Source organism: Pseudophryne corroboree, chromosome 8 (assembly GCF_028390025.1).
Source record: "Pseudophryne corroboree isolate aPseCor3 chromosome 8, aPseCor3.hap2, whole genome shotgun sequence".
Lineage (NCBI taxonomy): Eukaryota > Metazoa > Chordata > Amphibia > Anura > Myobatrachidae > Pseudophryne > Pseudophryne corroboree.
The window spans coordinates 305,348,552-305,367,759 of NC_086451.1; the positions used below are offsets into that span (position 1 = coordinate 305,348,552).

Genomic DNA, 19,208 nt, shown 5'->3' on the forward strand with positions numbered 1-19,208 from the left:
TACACATTATCTGTCTACCAGGAAAAACGACTTTAAAGAAAATGTGCTAATTGCACTTACGCTAATGAAACATATATACTATAGGGGAGATACATAAAACCTCAATAAAAATACAATAAAATAACAGCTCTTTACAGCTCTTGAAAGATTGAAAGATCTCCCCCATATTGTTCTAAATAAAATCCTTTGCATTTCACCAACATAATATACTGTAGCTAATATGAGAAAGTAGCTTCATTGTAGACAGTATGCAAACCAGCACAAAGAGCAAAGTTACAATGCAGAAAAAGCCTTATTTCACACAAAATTAATCAAGCAGCTCACTAATTACAAAAATTTTATTTTAGGTTTGACTTAAATTCTTTAAGCAATATCATTATTGCGTCCTCAACTGCTCTTATTAAAGCATATTTTTCTAACCAGTTAATTCACCTCTCAGAGAAGCGACTATCCATTTAGCAAAATAAGTAAATAAAAAAAATCTGCTTACTCCCTACATTCTTAATTATAGCATTTGTTTTGATAATGCTAAGTTGCTTTATAGAAATAATGTTTTTAATTTGCTTATTTACTTTTTTCCCAACAAAAAAACAAACCTGCTGTTGTTTTTATTGTTTCTTCACTCAGACAATATTCTTCATAACTGGAAAAAGTTTAACAGTTTCATTGTGATACATTTATTTGAGGTTGTGTAACACATAAGCCTTAAAAACTCTGTATTCTTTTGAAAAAAAAAAAAAAAAATAGAACTATATTTGTATGCAATATTTTAATGGCTTCCCTATGGAAGAGTATGCTGTCTGTGGCTGGTTCCATAGTTTATTAGGTGATACTCTGAATGGTTATGGGTTGATTGGAAGGAAACATTTGCTTACACAAGTTATTTTCTGGTTTAATTATTAACCTACAGTATGACAGCCGTAAGACATCTGAAATGAACTCCCAGGCAATCAATTCTGTGTACTTTATTGAAAGAAAAACAGAATGTATATAAAAAATAAAAAAATAAAGAAATAGTAACACATTTTAAACAGCTGACCCATATAAACACATTTGAGAGATGGGTATATTTCATATGGAGAAGTCGCAGGAAGGGGTCACTTCTGAACTGCCAAGGTATTGGCCTCACAGTTATTGTATAAGCGCTGTGAATACTTTCCGGATGCACTGTATGTTTGGTCTACAGGTGTGCAAGGATTTTGAAGGCTAAAACAAAAATGTACTGTTTTAATTCTAATTTTGCAGCATGAAGATATAAGACAGAAAGTGGATGGAAGATGCAACCCAACTGAAGTCTCACCACTTGAAATGGTAAAAGAAGATTAGAGCAATGCTGAAATTCGTATGTCACAATGAGTCAGTTAGGCCTAGTTTGTTACTCTGCCTTAGTTGTGGTTACAATATGTGTATAAGGGCCAGTTATAATACGTGTTGTAATGTGTTTTGAGAACACAGAGTAATTTGTATTACATGACCTGTGAAGTCTTGAGACTAAACCTCCAGCATTTTCATTGTTTTTCATACAATTTACAGTCAGCAATACAAACACTTGTCCATTTTTACACAAGCCTGTCCTCTATATACATTGCACCAGTGACGTGTGGTGGGGTGAGGCAGTTAGCTCACCGCACGTCCCTGCATTGCACCTCCATCCGTACGGCACTTCAGAACACCCTATAGCCCAATGTAAGATCATTCCCCAACATGCCAATATATTTTAATAAAAGAGTTAAGGACCTGATTCTATTGTAGACACCTGGCTTTATACAGCACACATACAGACGTATTTAGAGGCATACAGTACACAGCCCAGCAGACAATGAATAACAGAGGAAGGGAAAACCCTTGGGAGTGGTGGTGTAGACTCTAAGCTGTAACTGAGGCTTTTTACTCAGTAGAATAAGCTGCCAGTGGCACAAGGTAGATATAGTCTGGAAAGCAGGGTCTGGATAGATCTTCTACATATTCTACAATGGCAATGAGTAGCAACCAATACGTGATAGTAAGTAATCATACAAGACCAGTGAAGAAGCAAAATCTTGAGGTGTCTGTTCAGTGGCAGGCACAGAGGACACACACCAAAACAAGGATTGGATCAGTGAGGTGCGGTGACGTCAGTGGCTGCGGAGGCACTGGCTAGTAACAAAGCCAAATTTACTCACATAAATGATTTGTTAGTGTGTTTTGACTATAAAAATTATTAGAATTACATGAAGATTATATGAATAATACAAATATTATATTTTCTTTGTATTATTTTAAACATTTCTATCATTAAAACTCTGGAATGTACTGGAGTATGACGGGTGAGGTTCTGCCTCCCCTGCTTACCCTGACTGCACATCACTGGCTTGGGTGCACATTTAAGATAGTGATATCAGGCTGACACAGGAGAGTAAAACTTTAGAGGAGACAATTAATCAAGGTGTTTGGGGACAACAGACTTTGCAATAGAGCAGAAATAATAGGGGAATTCATCCTTAAATACACAAAGGCAGATTGCTGAGCCTTCCATTTACACTGCAGGAGTGTAGCAGCATGCAGCCACATACTAGAATCTGTCCAGAACTGATCTATAGAGTCCTACTCAAAAGGACTGGATGGACAGAGTCCTCCACCAAGATGATCTGCAGTACAGTCTGGCTGCATATAATTGATCAGGGCTGCCCAAGAGCCAAAAACCACTTTAAGACATATCTTGTGCTTCCCATACTGCTCCCAGGCTTATTTCATTCATGTTGTTTTTCTAAACAAACTGATTCAATGCTCCATAACACGGCTTCTTTATCCAGAGGAGAATTCTCGCATGTCAACTTCCCAACATGAACACTAGTAGAAAGTTTCGTCAAACCTCCACATTTATGCAAGCCAATGAACTTGCACAGAACTTATTGTAACAAATCAAACATAATTAGCATGCAACATTTTTCAATCTAGAAAAATGAAAGCCTGTATTTCCAACATGCAACATAGAGAACACAGTTGTTTAGATTCTTCTTTCACATAAAGAACTTTCTTTTAATACAGAAAACTGAGGAAGTTCAAAACCAAAAGAAGTTTCACCGCACGCTGCCCAAAGACCAGAGCCAGTTATTATTTCTCCAACATGATAACATGGGGAAGAACTCAGATCCACCAAAACACACCTCAGATCATCCAACTGTTTGGCCTATTAATAAGGTAATAGCTGCTGGCCTAAGATCAACATTAATGAATGTAATAGGTCTAGCGGCTGTACTTCAGTGCATTTTGAGAATGACTTGTATCATTAATGTCCAATAAAGTGAAATCTCTTGGCGTAGTCACACCTAAGAGAGAGGAGAAAATATATACTGTGTATTGTTTTATAAGTGAATTCTAAAGAGTGAATAAAAAGATGGCCACCTAATGATGGTGAGCTGAACATTTTGGGATTAATAGGTGTTTCTTTAAGTATTAAACTCTGAATGAATCTTATTGAAAAAGAAAATAGTATACACACATTTGATCAAAAGTTTAGAACACCCCCCTATTTTTTTAATTTTTAATGAAAGTTCCACAGTTTACTGTCCCAATGTACTATGGAATTACAGCATATATTGGAGATAAAAAAAAATTTCACTCATCAAAGTAGCCAAATATACTACAGTATATACCTGTAAATACCGAATACACTTGTGGCATTCTTTCTACAATGAAAATAGTGTCCGGGAAAGTCGTCCCAACACTGTTGCAGTTCTCATGAATGTGCTGCATTTGTAGGTTGCTTTGCTTAGACCCTTCTGTCCAGTTCATCAGAGGCTAGCTTAATGGGGTTTAAACTTGAAAACTGTGAAGGCCATTCCGTTACAGGAAGCCTACTATATTTTTTTAACCTGGAAGTAGCTCTAACATACTCTGGAGGTATGTTTTGGGGTAGTATCTTGCTGTAGGATGAACCCTTGACCAACAAAGCATAGACCAGAGGAATGGTGCTGTAAAATGCAGTAGTAGCCCTTTTATATTAGGGTGCCAGTCAGTATATGCAAGATGCCAACTCACGAACATGAAAAACTGCAAATCATCCAGCTTCTTGGAGATGTTTGATAGATGGTTTCACAGCAGTTTATTTACTAAGTTTCTTGCCCAAAATGTACACGGGATGTTTTACATTTGAGTTTAAACATGTTGGGAAGCCACATCAATCTGCCACTTACCAATTAAACCCCTACACACTGAGGAACCATCCTTTCACCTTCTCAACTTATAAAATTCCTGAGTGATGAACCAAAAATGTCATCTTGTTTTATCAGTCTATAAGACCTTCTTCCAGGCTTCAGTGTTGCACGGCCAGTGCTTCAGGGCACAGGCAAGTCTCATTTTCATCTCTAGCAGATTACTGCTTACCTTTGTACCATTGCTGGTTAGTCACTGGACTTGAATTGCTCAGATATCAAGAAAACCTAGAAAAATGGAGGTATTCTAAAACTTTTGACCAGTAGTGTATACCGTAGTGTAAATTGCATACAATTGTTCTGCCCCTAACCATGTATATGCATGCCATTTTTTAGTCATTTTGGAAAAGATACGGGCCAATGTGCCAACCCCAATCATTTAGAGAAATTGTTTCCTATGGTACTAGAGATCAGAATTTAAACCAATACACTTCCTCCAATTGAAAACATTCTGTCTTCTCCACGTTAAAAGAGAAAAAACAGTGACCCATACTATAAACACAATAATAGATAGATAGATAGATAGATAGATAGATAGATAGATAGATAGATAGATAGATAGATAGATATTTTTATTGTCATTGTTAAAAAAAAAAAAAAAATTAAGATTTGGGACATTCACATAACCATTACAAATCACCGGTCAAATTAAGACGAACAATAGCAGATGGATAGAAAATGTACTTAATACTAATATCCTTAACATAACATTCACCTAACAAATACATAGTGTATACAAATCTTCAGTGAAAATCCTCCCTTTAAGTGGAAATCAGTATACCGTATGAGAAATCAGTATACCGTATGAGAATTGTATCCTCCATAATATCTGACATGACGTAAAGCTTTATTTTAAAATGATACTCATAATAATAATAATATTATTATTATTATTATTATTATTATTATTATTATTATTATTATTATGTTTAATACCATACACTCCAATATCCTTCAACAAAGGTTATTATTGTCCGTTCCTATGTATATATGTCATCCAGCAATATTTATTACTTCACTAATCAAACTTTTGATGAGTTTTGTGAGGTGTCTGCTTTCTTCCTCTGATAAGTGGCATCAATGAGTGACTAAGCACATTCTTAATCCATGGTTTGGATTTAATCAGTTGACCTGCCATTAAGTAAGGGTCTTCTAAAAAAAAAAAAAAAATGTGTTATGAAAATTAAGTTCTATTTTATTGTGACAGTCTCACTAATGTTAGTCTTTTTAAAATACAGGTTGAGTATCCCATATCCAAATATTCCGAAATACGGAATATTCCAAAATACAGACTTTTTTGAGTGAGATAGTGAAACCTTTGTTTTTTGATGACTCAATGTACACAAACTTTGTTTAATATACAAAGTTATTAAAAATATTGTATTAAATGACCTTCAGGCTGTGTGTATAAGGTGTATATGAAACATAAATGAATTGTGTGAATGTACACACACTTTGTTTAATGTACAAAGTTATAAAAAATATTGGCTAAAATGACCTTCAGGCTGTGTGTATAAGGTGTATATGAAACATAAATGCATTCTGTGCTTAGATTTAGGTAACATCACCATTATATCTCATTCTGGTATGCAATTATTCCAAAATACGGAAAAATCCGATATCCAAAATACCTCTGGTCCCAAGCGTTTTGGATAAGGGAAACTCAACCTGTATAATACTTTCTAATTGCACTAAAAGACTAAAGAGGGAGATTTATCAAAGCCTGGAGAGAGAAAGTACAAACCAAACAGCTACCAACTGTCATTGTACAAGCTGTGTTTAAAAAATGTCAGGGGCTGATTGGTTTGTGCTTTATTTCTCCCCAAGCTTTGATAAAACTCTCCCTTTTTATTTTATCGTACAGTGTCTTAAAGGTACCTTAAAGCTCAATTTGATGCTTTGGGTATAATTGTTCCTTAAATCTCCGTTTAGTATATGTGGCTAGTGACTTATACAGATGTAATACTATGGGGGAGATGTATTAAGCCTTGGGTAGAGATAAAGTAGGATAGATAAAGTATCAACCAGACAGCTTCTGACATTTTTCAAACATCATGGGGCAGATGTATTAACCTGGAGAAGGCATAAGGAAGTGATAAACCAGTCATAAGTGCAAGGTAATAAACGCACCAGCCAGTCAGCTCTAATATGTAAATTAACAGCTAAGGGCTAATTGGCTGGTGCGTTTATCACCTTACACTTATCACTGGCTTATCACTTCCTTATGCAATCTCCAGGCTTAATACATCTGCCCCTTATATAGCCTGTATAATGGCAGTTAAAAGCTGATTGGTTGCTACTTTATCTCTCTCCGCAGCTTGATACATCTCCCCCCTAAACTCAACCTCCTAGCTGTAGTATCCAAGCAATTTGTTTTAGATAGATATTCTACATTTAAGCTTCATTTCACTGATATCTATAGCTGTATAAATATTAGTTTTCACTACATTTCAGACACCAGAAAAGAAAAACACAAGCATTGACCAGGGAATAGTTAAATGGCCAGGCTTCATACAACAAGCGCATGCCAGGCTTGGGTCTGGAAGCAGTTCTAGCCCATGCACACCAGCGCTGCCAAGAGCTATTCTGGAGGTAAGTTCACTGTTTACTGTATGTATGGTTACAGATTTAACTGGGATAATTCAAGACTCACAGTAGAACTGAGTAAATGCAATTTTGTGACACCATGTACAGGCAGGCTTGGACTGGCCCACAGGGGTTCAGGGGATACCACCAGTGGGCCCCACTGCTTGGGGGCCCGACCTCCTGCTCTAAGGATCAGGTTCCAGACTGTGCACTTGAATTATACATTATCATATGTTACCTTATACTAGACTATGGTGTATTTTCTACAGTGAATTGCTGTTATTAATCTGTTATTAATCTGGTAGAGTATCATGCATGCAGCAGATGAATTTACTGTATATATTTATGAAATGGCCCAGACATTGCACTCTCTAATGGTTAGTCAAACCAATGAGGTGGGAGGCCACACCCCCTCTGCGGACTAGCCACACCCCTAAACATGGGCCCCTACCACGGCATTCCCCCGATGGGCCCTACATGCCCCAGTCCGACATTGTGTACAGTACTTACCTTTACCGTAAACCACAAACCTAAGGGGGTGAGTTATCAAACTTTCTAAAAAAGGAGGAGCAGAAGTATTGCCCATTGCAACCAATCAATTTCTAGCTATCATTTTATAGACTCTACTAGATAATGGGTAGCTACAATCTGATTGAGTACTGTGGGCAACATCTCCACATGTCCTTTAAACTTCCATGTGGTGACCTTTTTAAAAGTTGTTGGATAGGAACCAAGCCTAAAAGATCTCTTAAGTAGAGTTAGTGAAGTTTCAGCAGGTACCTGTACGATCGTAGAGAAACTGACACATACAGTATACAGAGTTGTGTATCCAAAGTTCTCTGCTTTATTTCATATGAGTTCTCCACTTTTATACCATTCCTGCTTTGCAAAAATACAAAGAATACATTTCTGCACATGTCTGACCATTTGCTTATCTCCGAATATATTTAAATAAATATTAATACACATTAGTAACTTTAAGCATAATATATAGTCACTAAAGAGCAGATTTTTACACCACATGAAATAATTACCGTAATTAGAAGATTAAATACATCATTCAATATCAGTAAAGGAATATATGTTCACCTTGATTCTCTCATGTTGCAGCCTGCACCTGGTGCTATCAAACCTGGTCTCATACTCCTCCTTATATCTTTATCTCATTCCCAATAACTCATATGTATAATCAGCTACACATTTCTACATTATTCTCATCTGTCTAGACTAGAGGTGGGCAAAATACAGCCCACAAACTGATCCTGCCCGGCCCGCTGCCTCCTATCATTGTGCAATGACAAGCGGCCTGACTGGCTGAGCTGCTTGTTATTGCGCTGCATTACCTCCTAGCCATAGGCGCCCCTGAAAAAGCCTGATCACGTCGGGTCCGGTGCTGTTGGGGGTGGAGCCAAAGGCGTGGATGCGTGCGGCAGTGGCGGTGCAGATGCGTGCGCCGGTGGCCAGTTAAGGTACATGCTGAGCATCTAAGTAAGGTACACGCTTGGATAGCGGGAGGCGGCGGCACCTGCCTGACAAGGGGGCAGGGGTGCCCAGTATGGGGGTGCCGGGGGGGTTTGAGGAAGCTGGCAATTCTGTCTTGGGTCGGATGCTTGTAACTATGTCTGGGGAGGGGGGGAATCTAGTAACTTTGTTCAGGGAGGGGGGAGATGGGTGGGAAGATGATAACTGGAAAAATATATTTTTTTTTAAAGTATTATTATTATTATTATTATTATTATTATTATTATTATATGTGATTGTTTGCAAGTGGTGCTTTGAGGTCAGGTTTTAACACCTGACTATTTGATGTTGGTGGCAGTAGTGATTGTGTGTAAGGCTATACGTGTTTCTGTGCTTTCTGGCACTGACTGTTCCTGACAAAAGTATATTGTGTTTTAATAAATTTGTGTTACTTCAGAATCAGCACCATAATGTTAGTAATTTCTGGAAACATATATGGGGGTATCCAATTACCCACTTATTGCCCAGGGCTATCCTGTTAGCCCCGATGCGGCGGGCTCCTCCCTCCCGATGCCAGCGTTTATCGGGGATTATGCTTCTGGTGCCTCAGGCACCCAAAGCATAATTTGTGATAAGTGCCCTGCTGAAGCCACGGTATTTTGTGTGCGGCCCTCGAATATTCCCTGTAAAGTATTAAGTGACCCCCAGCTGAAATAATTGCCCATCCCTGGTCTAGACAGACTCTTTAAACAAAGACCTGATTCACAGAAATTTAACTATATTTGAATAACTATTAAATGAACACAGAATATCAGCGTAAACATACAATATGAAAATACAGGACAAAATGGCTGCTGTGATCAATTCTGATTCCACAAAGTAGATAGGATTTTACTTGATCATGAGAAAATCTAGGTTTTCTCCTACACATTTTATCCTATACAAAAAGATATTTTGTTTCAGTCTCAGTTTTCTCCCTCCCTATATAAAGTTACAGACTATTTTCTGTAGAATCACAAGGAATTTTTGAGGGGCATTAATTTTAGGTATGTTCATTCTCAGCACCCAAGAAATATTGCCATCCCTTAAGATCTATTCACTATTCAATTTGGGCAATTTTTTTTAATATACTTATATATGGTAAAGGAACTGGAACACCACAAATTATGAAGCAGATGAAATGTTTAAGTTCTATTAAATGATAGAAGTGTACATGCTTTATACAGTAGTTTGAAAAAATTGTGTATTAATGTAGAATAACCAAATTAACCACTTGCCTGGCATGGTCGCATCAGATGCAACCACACCCTGGCATGGTAGCATCAGATGCAACCACACCAGCAAGTGCTTTATCTGATCTGGTCGCACATGATGCGACCAGTTAGATAAACAGTCTTTGCAGCTGCAGGGAATAGAAACTTCCCTCCGCTGCTGCTCTCAGAGGTCCCTCTGACTCCTTGCACCCTCCCCAAGTGTTTTCCGTGCTGCCGACCACTGCTGATCGGTCAGCATGGCAGGACCCCCAACCAAGCGGCTGCAGACAATAGCAGCCATTGGGGATGTGTGCTGGCATTGGGAGAAAATAAATCAGGCATAGGGGCTAATAGGATCACAAACAGCAATCCTATTAGCAGCAGGAAAGTACTGCTGCTAATAGGATACCGCTCACAGTGTGTGTGGGAGGGGGGGTGTACTAACATCTCTGCACCCTATGGACTCATTGCAACTATTGGGCAGAATTCCGCATCTAAAGCTGGGTACATACTATACAATATTGGGGACGACCTGTCAGATATTTGGAAATCTATAGGGGTATATGCAATTGCGGAATTCGACCATTTTTAAATTCGACACAATTCGACAGTCAGACACCCTCCCGCCGGGACCCGAATTCGACATATTCAATAAAAATCGGATTCGACAGTCCTGCTGTCAAAAAACGGACAAATTGACGATAGTGTGCATCCTGGATTCGACTTCATGGACGGCACAAAAGTGTGTAAAAAATCAAGAAAAAAAATGCGAGGGGTCCTCCCTCTTAAACATAACCAGCCTCGGGCTCTTTGAGCCGGTCATAGTAGTAAAAATATGGGGGGGAAATTGACAGGGGATCCCCCGTATTTTAACAACCAGCACTGGGCTCTGCGTCCGGGTCCTGGTGCCAAAAAGCTGGAGAGATAATGCCACAGCCGGTCCCTGCGGCAGTGGCAGTAAATCCCCAACTAGTCACCCCTGGCCGGAGTACCCTGGAGGAGTGGGGACCCCATAAATCAAGGGGTCCCCCCCTCCAGCCACCCAAGGGCCAGGCGTGAAGCCCGAGGCTATCCCCCCCATCCAAGGGCGGCGGATGGGAGGCTGATAGCCAAGTGAAAAAATAAAGAATATTGTTTTTTGTAGCAGAACTACAAGTTCCAGCAAGCATCCCCCGCAAGCTGGTACTTGGAGAACCACAAGTACCAGCATGCAGGGGGGAAACGGGCCCGCTGGTACCTGTAGTTCTACTGCAAAAAAAAGTACCCAAATAAAAACAGTACACACACACCGTGATAGTAAAACTTTATTACATACATGCACACCGACACACACATACTTACCTATGTTGACACGCCGACTCGGTCTCCTTCTCCAAGTAGAATCCACGGTGTACCTGGAAATAAAATTATACTCACAAAAATCCAGTGTAGATCTGTCCTCTTCTTTTTTGTAATCCACGTACTTGACAAAATAATAAAACGCAAAACCCGATCCACGCACTGAAAGGAGTCAGCGGTGAGGTTACTCACGGTCAACCGCTGACCACTATTCTTTATTTTTTCACTTGGCTATCAGCCTCCCATCCGCCGCCCTTGGATGGGGGGGACATCCTCGGGCTTCACCCCTGGCCCTTGGGTGGCTGGAGGGGGGGGACCCCTTGATTTAAGGGGTCCCCACTCCTCCAGGGTACCCCGGCCAGGGGTGACTAGTTGGGGATTTAATGCCACGGCCGCAGGGACCGGTATAAAAGTGTCCCCCGGGTGTGGCATTATCTCTCCAGCTAGTGGAGCCCGGTGCTGGTGTTAAAAATACGGGGGACCCCTACGTTTTTTGTCCCCCGTATTTTTGGCACCAGGACCGGACGCAGAGCCCGGTGCTGGTTGTTAAAATACGGGGGATCCCCTGTCAATTTTTTCCTCTTATTTTTACAACCAGGACCGGCTCAAAGAGCCCGAGGCTGGTTATGCTTAGGAGGGGGGACTCCACGCATTTTTTTCTTGATTTTTCACCCATTCCCACCCCTTTCCACTGAAAAACCTGCTCTGATCTCTCCATATTATTTTAGTCAGTAAAAAAAAAAAATATTCTTTTAAAAAATATATTAAGTAATACTTGTGGCTCCTAATAGACAAACCCAAGTAGATAATCCCTTCTAATATAAATAGATATGCTATTAGCAATAAATAAAAACACAAAAAAAAACATGTTTTTAAATTTTTTTATTAGATCCCGCCAGCAAAATGAGGCGGACTGAAATTGACGAAATTACTGTCGAAAAGCACTGTTGTCGAATCGACATTCTTCAATTGAATATACTTTTGTCGAAAAGCCGCATTTTTACCATTGCAGACATGTCGAATTTGACAACTGTCGAATTGCAAAAAGTCGAATTTGAAACGGACGTTTTTTTGTCAAAGTACTGTATTGCATTGTCGAATCATTTTTTTGTGTCGAAAATGCCCCGTTTTACAACATTTGCGGCAATTCGACCGCAATTGCATATGGCCCATAGTGTGCAGGGACGGACTGGGGTCCAAATTCGGCCCTGGCATGTGCATGCACGCACATGACGTGTACGGGGGCGCGCAGGCACTAAAGTCGGGGGTGTGCCGTGAGTCAGGGGTGCGTGGCCTTGCAGTACACCCTAATTTCCATGGAGATGGGCGGGAGTGCTCGACCAGGACACGGGGGCGTACCGCTAGTCAAGGGGGCGTGGACTCGTGGCACGCCTCCATTTGTATGGAGATGGGAGGGGAGGCGGGGGAGCGGCCAGAGCAGAGAGCCGGAGGCTGCGTTGTGAGTAGCCTTCCCAGCTCTCTGCCTGACAGGACCGGCCCACAAGCCCCTCGGCCCTTCCGGCATTTGCCAGAAGTGCCAGATGGGCAGCCCGGCCCTGATAGTGTGTAAACTCTTCAAGGGCATGATGACCGAATGATAAACTGTCGGATCTCCGCCACATGCTATGCTGCTCCCGTCGGAAAGACAGTGTGTATTGGTGTTCGGCCCTAACCTGCAAATATGATTAGAAGCAAGGCAATTATTGTGTAATGTGTACGCTACACATCTGGTGTTATTGGGATTGTTTTGGACATCAGAATTTGTCTAGTCATTGGCAAATCTGACAGGTATGTATCTAGCTTAACAAGAATGTTAAAGCAGTTTATTAAACAGATACAGGTCCCTGTTGCATGCAACAAATACAGACCATAATTATACATTAAATTAATTGTTTCTAAATGTCCTACAGTCATTAACATAAGAAGCAAACACCTTCCACTTCATTAAGCTTCAACCCTAGGTTACGTAAATGGGATGTAGTTACATTGCCAGCAGTCGGTATCCTGGCGGTCAGGATACCGAAGCCGGAATCCCGACCACTGACAATGCCGCCAGCTGGAATCCCAGCTAACAGGGGCTATTTCCACTTGTGGGTGTCCACGACACCCATAGAGTGGGAATAGAACCTGTGGGGAGCAGGTGGGGCAGATGCAACATGTGCAGAGAGAGTTAGATTTGGGTGGGGTGTGTTCAAAGTAAAATCTAAATTGCAGTGTAAAAATAAAGCTTTCTAACACTTGTGGACTACATGCAAAAAAAACTAGTGTTTACCCTGCACAGAAACAATATACATGTATTTACTCCCCTTGCATGGCAACTTGGTATGTTCCAGACCCAACGTAACATGCTTTTTTTTTTGCTTTACTTACAACTGTGAATCAGACCCTATGGCCCTCATTCCGAGTTGTTCGCTTGCTAGCCGCTTTTCGCAGCAGTGCACACGCTAAGCCGCCGCCCTCTGGGAGTGAATCTTAGCTTAGCAGAATTGCGAACGAAGTATTCGCAATATTGCGAAAAGATTTTTCTTTGCAGTTTCTGAGTAGCTCGAGACTTACTCTTCCAGTGCGATCAGTTCAGTGCTTGTCGTTCCTGGTTTGACGTCACAAACACACCCAGCATTCGCCCAGACACTCCCCCGTTTCTCCAGCCACTCCCGCGTTTTTCCCAGAAACGGCAGCATTTTTTCACACACTCCCATAAAACGGCCAGTTTCCGCCCAGAAACACCCACTTCCTGTCAATCACACTACGATCAGCAGAACGAAGAAAAAACCTTGTTATGCCGTGAGTAAAATACCTAACTTTTGAGTAAAATAACTAAGCGCATGCGCTCTGCGAACATTGCGCATGCGCAGTAAGCGACTAATTGCAATATAGAGAAAATCGGCAACGAGCGAACAACTCGGAATGACCACCTATGTGCATCTATTATACAGATCCTACTTACAAGCTAGACACAGAAGCACAGACAAGTAATTACAATGCATATGATAATTTGCCAATGCCTGTTTATTGGTATAAGCAGCTGCACCAGCCAAGGAAAGTGATCATTATCAGCACAGGGACAGGGACACATTAAGACAGAGAACATAAGACTGTAACAGGATGACAGCATGTGGCTTCCCATTGTTCAGCAATAAAGGGGAATTCCAAACGACAAAGACATTATTGAGCTTCAACACAAATACAGTACCACAGATTATTTTTATTTTACTTTTTCTTTTTGCTCATAGCGATTTTTAATGAGTTATGTTGGTTTGAAAAAGTGCTGTTAAGATACATTTCTCATAAGTCCCCAATATTTCTAATTTTGCAGTATATTTTGGAATAGTGTACTGCATCTTTAGATTATAATATTAATGTAATAAGCTATAATATGGTGGATTTATATTCTCTAGAACAAACTTTGGCAATGGTTGCTCTCCAGCAGTTGTGGATCATAGTCCTAAAATGCCACACTAACCTCTCTCGTCACACCAGCTTCAGTGCCCAAGGCTCCAAAGCTCTGCTCTATAAGATCCAGAACATGGACTTATTCCATAATAATGACAATCTCACATCAGTCGCCATTGTTCAGGCTTTATCTAGGTTCCCGAGAAACACGCAAAAAAGAAACCCTCCTAAAACAGTTTAAGGTTTGACATTTTCTATTTCTATATATACAGTAAGTATTATCTCACGGGTAAACGCTGGCAACAAAATAAGTTTACTGAGGCAGATGTATTAAGCCTGGAGAAATGATAAGGCAGTGATAACACACCAACCAATCAGCTCCGAACTGTCATTTTTCAAACCCATAATGATTGGCTGGTGCGTTATCACCTTCTACTTATCACTTCTTTATCACTTCTCCAGGCTTATTGATAGAAAAGAAGAACAACAGCTACAGTACTATTTCTTATAATTACTAGGTCAGCAAGCAAAGAGACAGTCCGATTTTGAGTTTAATATACATTTCTCTGACGTCCTAGTGGATGCTGGGAACTCCGTAAGGACCATGGGGAATAGCGGGCTTCGAAGGAAGCTGGGCACTCTAGAAAGATTTATGACTACCTGGTGTGCACTGGCTCCTCCCACTATGACCCTCCTCCAAGCCTCAGTTAGATCTTGTGCCCGGCCGAGGTTGGATGCACACTAGGGGCTCTCCTGAGCCCTTAGAAAGAAAGTATAGATTTAGGTTTTTTATTTTCAGTGAGACCTGCTGGCAACAGGCTCACTGCAGCGAGGGACTAAGGGGAGAAGAAGCGAACTCGCCTGCTTGCAGCCGGATTGGGCTTCTTAGGCTACTGGACACCATTAGCTCCAGAGGGATCGACCGCAGGCCCAGTCCTTGGTGTTCGGTCCCGAAGCAGCGCTGCCGTCCCCCTTACAGAGCCAGAAGCAAGAAGAGGTCCGAAAAAACGGCGGCAGAAGACATCAGTCTTCACCAAGGTAGCGCACAGCACTGCAGCTGTGCGCCATTGCTCCTCACACACACTTCATACTCCGGTCACTGAGGGTGCAGGGCGCTGGGGGGGGGCGCCCTGAGAAGCAATAAAAACACCTTGGCTGGCAAAAACTCCACAATATATAGTCCCAGAGGCTATATATGTGGAAAATACCCCTGCCAGAATATGGAAAAAAGCGGGAGAATAGGCCGCGGAAAAGGGGCGGAGCTATCTCCTGCAGCACACTGGCGCCATTTCTCCTTCACAGATCCGCTGGAAGGAAGCTCCCTGGCTCTCCCCTGTAGTTTTCAGGCTCAAAGGGTAAAAAAGAGAGGGGGGGCACTAAATTTAGGCGCAATATTGTATATACAAGCATCTATGGGGGAAAATTCACTCAGTTATAGTGTTAATCCCCTCATTATATAGCGCTCTGGTGTGTGCTGGCATACTCTCTCTCTGTCTCCCCAAAGGGCTTTGTGGGTCCTGTCCTCAGTCAGAGCATTCCCTGTGTGTGTGCGGTGTGTCGGTACAGCTGTGTCGACATGTTTGAGGAGGAGGCTTATATAGTGACGGAGCAGATGCCGATAAATGTGATGTCGCCCCCTGTGGGGCCGACACCAGAGTGGATGGTTAGGTAAAAGGTATTAACCGACAGTGTCAACTCCTTACATAAAAGGGTGGATAACGTAACAGCTGTGGGACAGCCGGCTTCTCAGCCCGTGTCTGCCCAGGCGTCTCAAAGGCCATCAGGGGCTCAAAAACGCCCGCTCATTCAGATGGCAGACACAGATGTCGACACGGAGTCTGACTCCAGTGTCGACAAGGTTGAGACATATACACAATCCACTAGGAACATCCGTGACTTGATCCCGGCAATAAAAATAATGTGTTACACATTTCTGACATTAACCTCTAAAAATGGGTTTTTATGTTTGGGGAGAAAAAGCAGGCAGTGTTTTGTTCCCCCATCAGATGAATGAATGAAGTGTGTGAAAAGTGTGGGTTCCCCCTGATAAGAAACTGGTAATTTCTAAAAAGTTACTGATGGCGTACCTTTTCCCGCCAGAGGATAAGTTACGCTGGGAGATATCCCCTAGGGTGGATAAGGCGCTCACACGGTTGTCAAAATAGGTGGCACTGCCGTTTTAGGAACGGCCACTTTGAAGGTACCTGTTGATAAAAAGCAGGAGGCTATCCTGAAGTCTGTATTTACACACTCAGGTACTAGACTAAAACCTGCAGAGCGTGCTGCTGCAGCGTGGTCGGTGACCCTGTCAAACATACTAGTTTGCTAACATGAGAACATATTAAAGACGTCGTCTTATATATGAGGGATGCACAGAGGGATATTTTGCCGGCTGGCATCCAAAATGAATGTAATGTCCATTCTGTCAGGAGGGTATTAGAGACCTGTCCCTGGACAGGTGATGCTGACCTTAAAAGGCGCATAGAGATTCTGCCTTATAAGGGTGAGGAATTATTTGGGGATGGTCTCTGGGACCTCGTATCCGCAGCAACAGCTGGGAAGAAATATTTTTTCCTCAGTTTTCCTCACAGACTAAGAAAGCACTGTATTATCAGGTACAGTCCTTTCGGCTTCAGAAAAGCAAGCGGGTCAAAGGCGCTTCCTTTCTGTACAAAGACAAGGGAAGAGGGAAAAAGCTGCACCAGTCAGCCTGTTCCCAGAATCATAATTCTTCTCTCGCTTCCTCGGAGTCCACAGCATGACGCGGGGCTCCACAGGTGTGGCCAGGTACGGTGGGGGGCCGTCTCAAAAGTTTCAGCGATCAGTGGGCTCGCTCACAGGTGGATCCCTGTTTCATTCAAATAGTATTTCAGGGGTACAAGCTGGAATTCGAGATGTCTTCCCCCCGCCGTTTCCTCAGATATGCCTTGCCGACAACTCCCTCAGGCAGGGAGGCTGTGCTAGAGGCAATTAATAAGCTGTATTCCCAGCAGGTAATACTTAAGGTGCCCCTACTTCAACAAGGACGGGGTTACTATTCCACACGGTTGGGGTACCGAAACCGCATGGTTCGGTGTGACCCTTCTTTATATTAAAATCCTTGAACACATGCATGACAAATTCAAGTTCAAGATGGAATCGCTCAGGGCGGTTATTGCAAGCCTGGACGAGGGGGATTACATGGTATCCCGGGACATCAAGGATGCTTACCTGCATGTCCCTATTTACTATCCTCGTCAGGAGTACCTCAAATTTGTGGTACGGGATTACCATTACCAAGTCCAGACTCTGCCGTTTGGACTGTACATGGCACCGAGGGTGTTACCAAGGTAATGGCCGGAATGATGATACTCCTTCGAAAAAGGGGAGTTTTAATTATCCCGTACTTGGACAATCTCCTTATAAGGCGAGGTCCAAGGAGCAGTTGCTAGTCGGGGTAGCACTATTTTGGAAAGTGCTACAACAGCACGGTTGGACTCTAAACAGTCCAGAGTCACAGCTGGTTCCTACGACACGTCTACTGTTCCTGGGGATGGTTCTGGACACAGACCAGAAATAAGTGTTTCTCCCGGTGGAGAAAGCCAAGGAGCTGTCATCTCTAGTCAGAGACCTCCTGAAGCCAAAACAGTTATCGGTGCATCATTGCACGCGAGTCCTGGGAAAAATGTTAGCTTCCTAGGAAGCAATCCCATTCGGCAGGTTCCATGCAAGAACTTTTCAGGGGGACCTGTTAGACAAGTGGTCCGGGTCGCATCTTCAGATGCATTAGGCTGATAACCCTGTCTCCAAGGACCAGGGTATTTCTACTGTAGTGGCTGCAGAGTGCCCATCTTCAAGAGGGCCGCAGGTTCGACATACAGGACTAGGTCCTAGTGACCATGGATGCCAGCCTTTGAGGCTGGGGGGCAGTCACACAGGGAAGAAACTTCCAGGGACTTTGGTCAAGTCAGGTGACTTCCCTACATAAAATTCTGGAACAGAGGGCCATTTACAATGCCCTGAGTCAGGCAAGGCCTCTGCTTCAAAACCAGCCGGTCCTGATCCAATCAGGCAACATCACGGCAGTCGCCCATGTAAACCAACAGGGTGGCACAAGAAGCAGGATGGCGATGGCAGAAGCCACAAGGATTCTCCGATGGGCGGAAAATCATGTGTTAGCACTGTCAGCAGTGTTCATTCCCGGAGTGGACAACTGGGAAGCAGATCTTCTCAGCAGACACGACTTCCACCCGAGAGTGTGGGGACTTCATCCAGAAGTCTTCCAAAGAATTGTACACCATTGGGAAAGGCCACAGGTGGACATGAAGGCGTCCCGCCTCAACAAAAAGCTATAAAAGATATTGCGCCAGGTCAAGGGACCTTCAGGCGATAGCTGTGGACGCTCTGGTAACACCGTGGGTGTACCAGTCGTTTTATGTGTTCCCCCCTCTGCCTCTCATACCAAAGGTACTGAGAATAATAAGAAGGCGAGGAGTAAGAACGATACTCGTGGTTCCGGATTGGCCAAGAAGAGCCTGGTACCCAGAACTTCAAGAAAATGTATCAGAGGACCCATGGCCTCTGCCGCTCAGACAGGACCTGCTGCAGCAGGGGCCCTGTCTGTTCCAAGACTTACCGCGGCTACGTTTTGATGGCATGGCGGTTGAACGCCGGATCCTAAAGGAAAAGGGCATTCCGGAGGAAGTCATTCCTACGCTGATTCAAGCCAGGAAAGATGTAACTGCAAAACATTATCACCGCATATGGCGGAAATATGTTGCTTGGTGTGAGGCCAAAAAAGGCCCCAACAGAGGAATTTCAACTAGGTCGATTTCTGCATTTCCTACAAGCAGGAGTGTCTATGGGCCTAAAATTAGGCTCCATTAAGATACAGATCTCGGCTCTGTCGATTTTCTTCCAGAAAGCATTAGCTTCAGTACCTGAAGTTCAGACATTGTAAAAGGAGTGCTGCATATTCAGCCCCCGGTTGTGCCTCCAGTGGCAC

At 42.6% G+C, this 19,208-nt stretch overlaps 1 protein-coding gene across 1 annotated transcript in view; it reads left to right on the forward strand.

Annotated features, from left to right (window-relative positions):
- NRK (Nik related kinase) overlaps nt 1–19,208 on the forward strand; it is a 511,622-nt gene that overhangs the window by 330,474 nt on the left and 161,940 nt on the right. Inside the window, exons 14-16 of the mRNA XM_063937359.1 lie at nt 1,246–1,311; nt 3,028–3,180; nt 6,648–6,785. Coding sequence (XP_063793429.1) covers nt 1,246–1,311; nt 3,028–3,180; nt 6,648–6,785 — 357 coding nt within the window. The remainder of the gene's footprint in view (nt 1–1,245; nt 1,312–3,027; nt 3,181–6,647; nt 6,786–19,208) is intronic.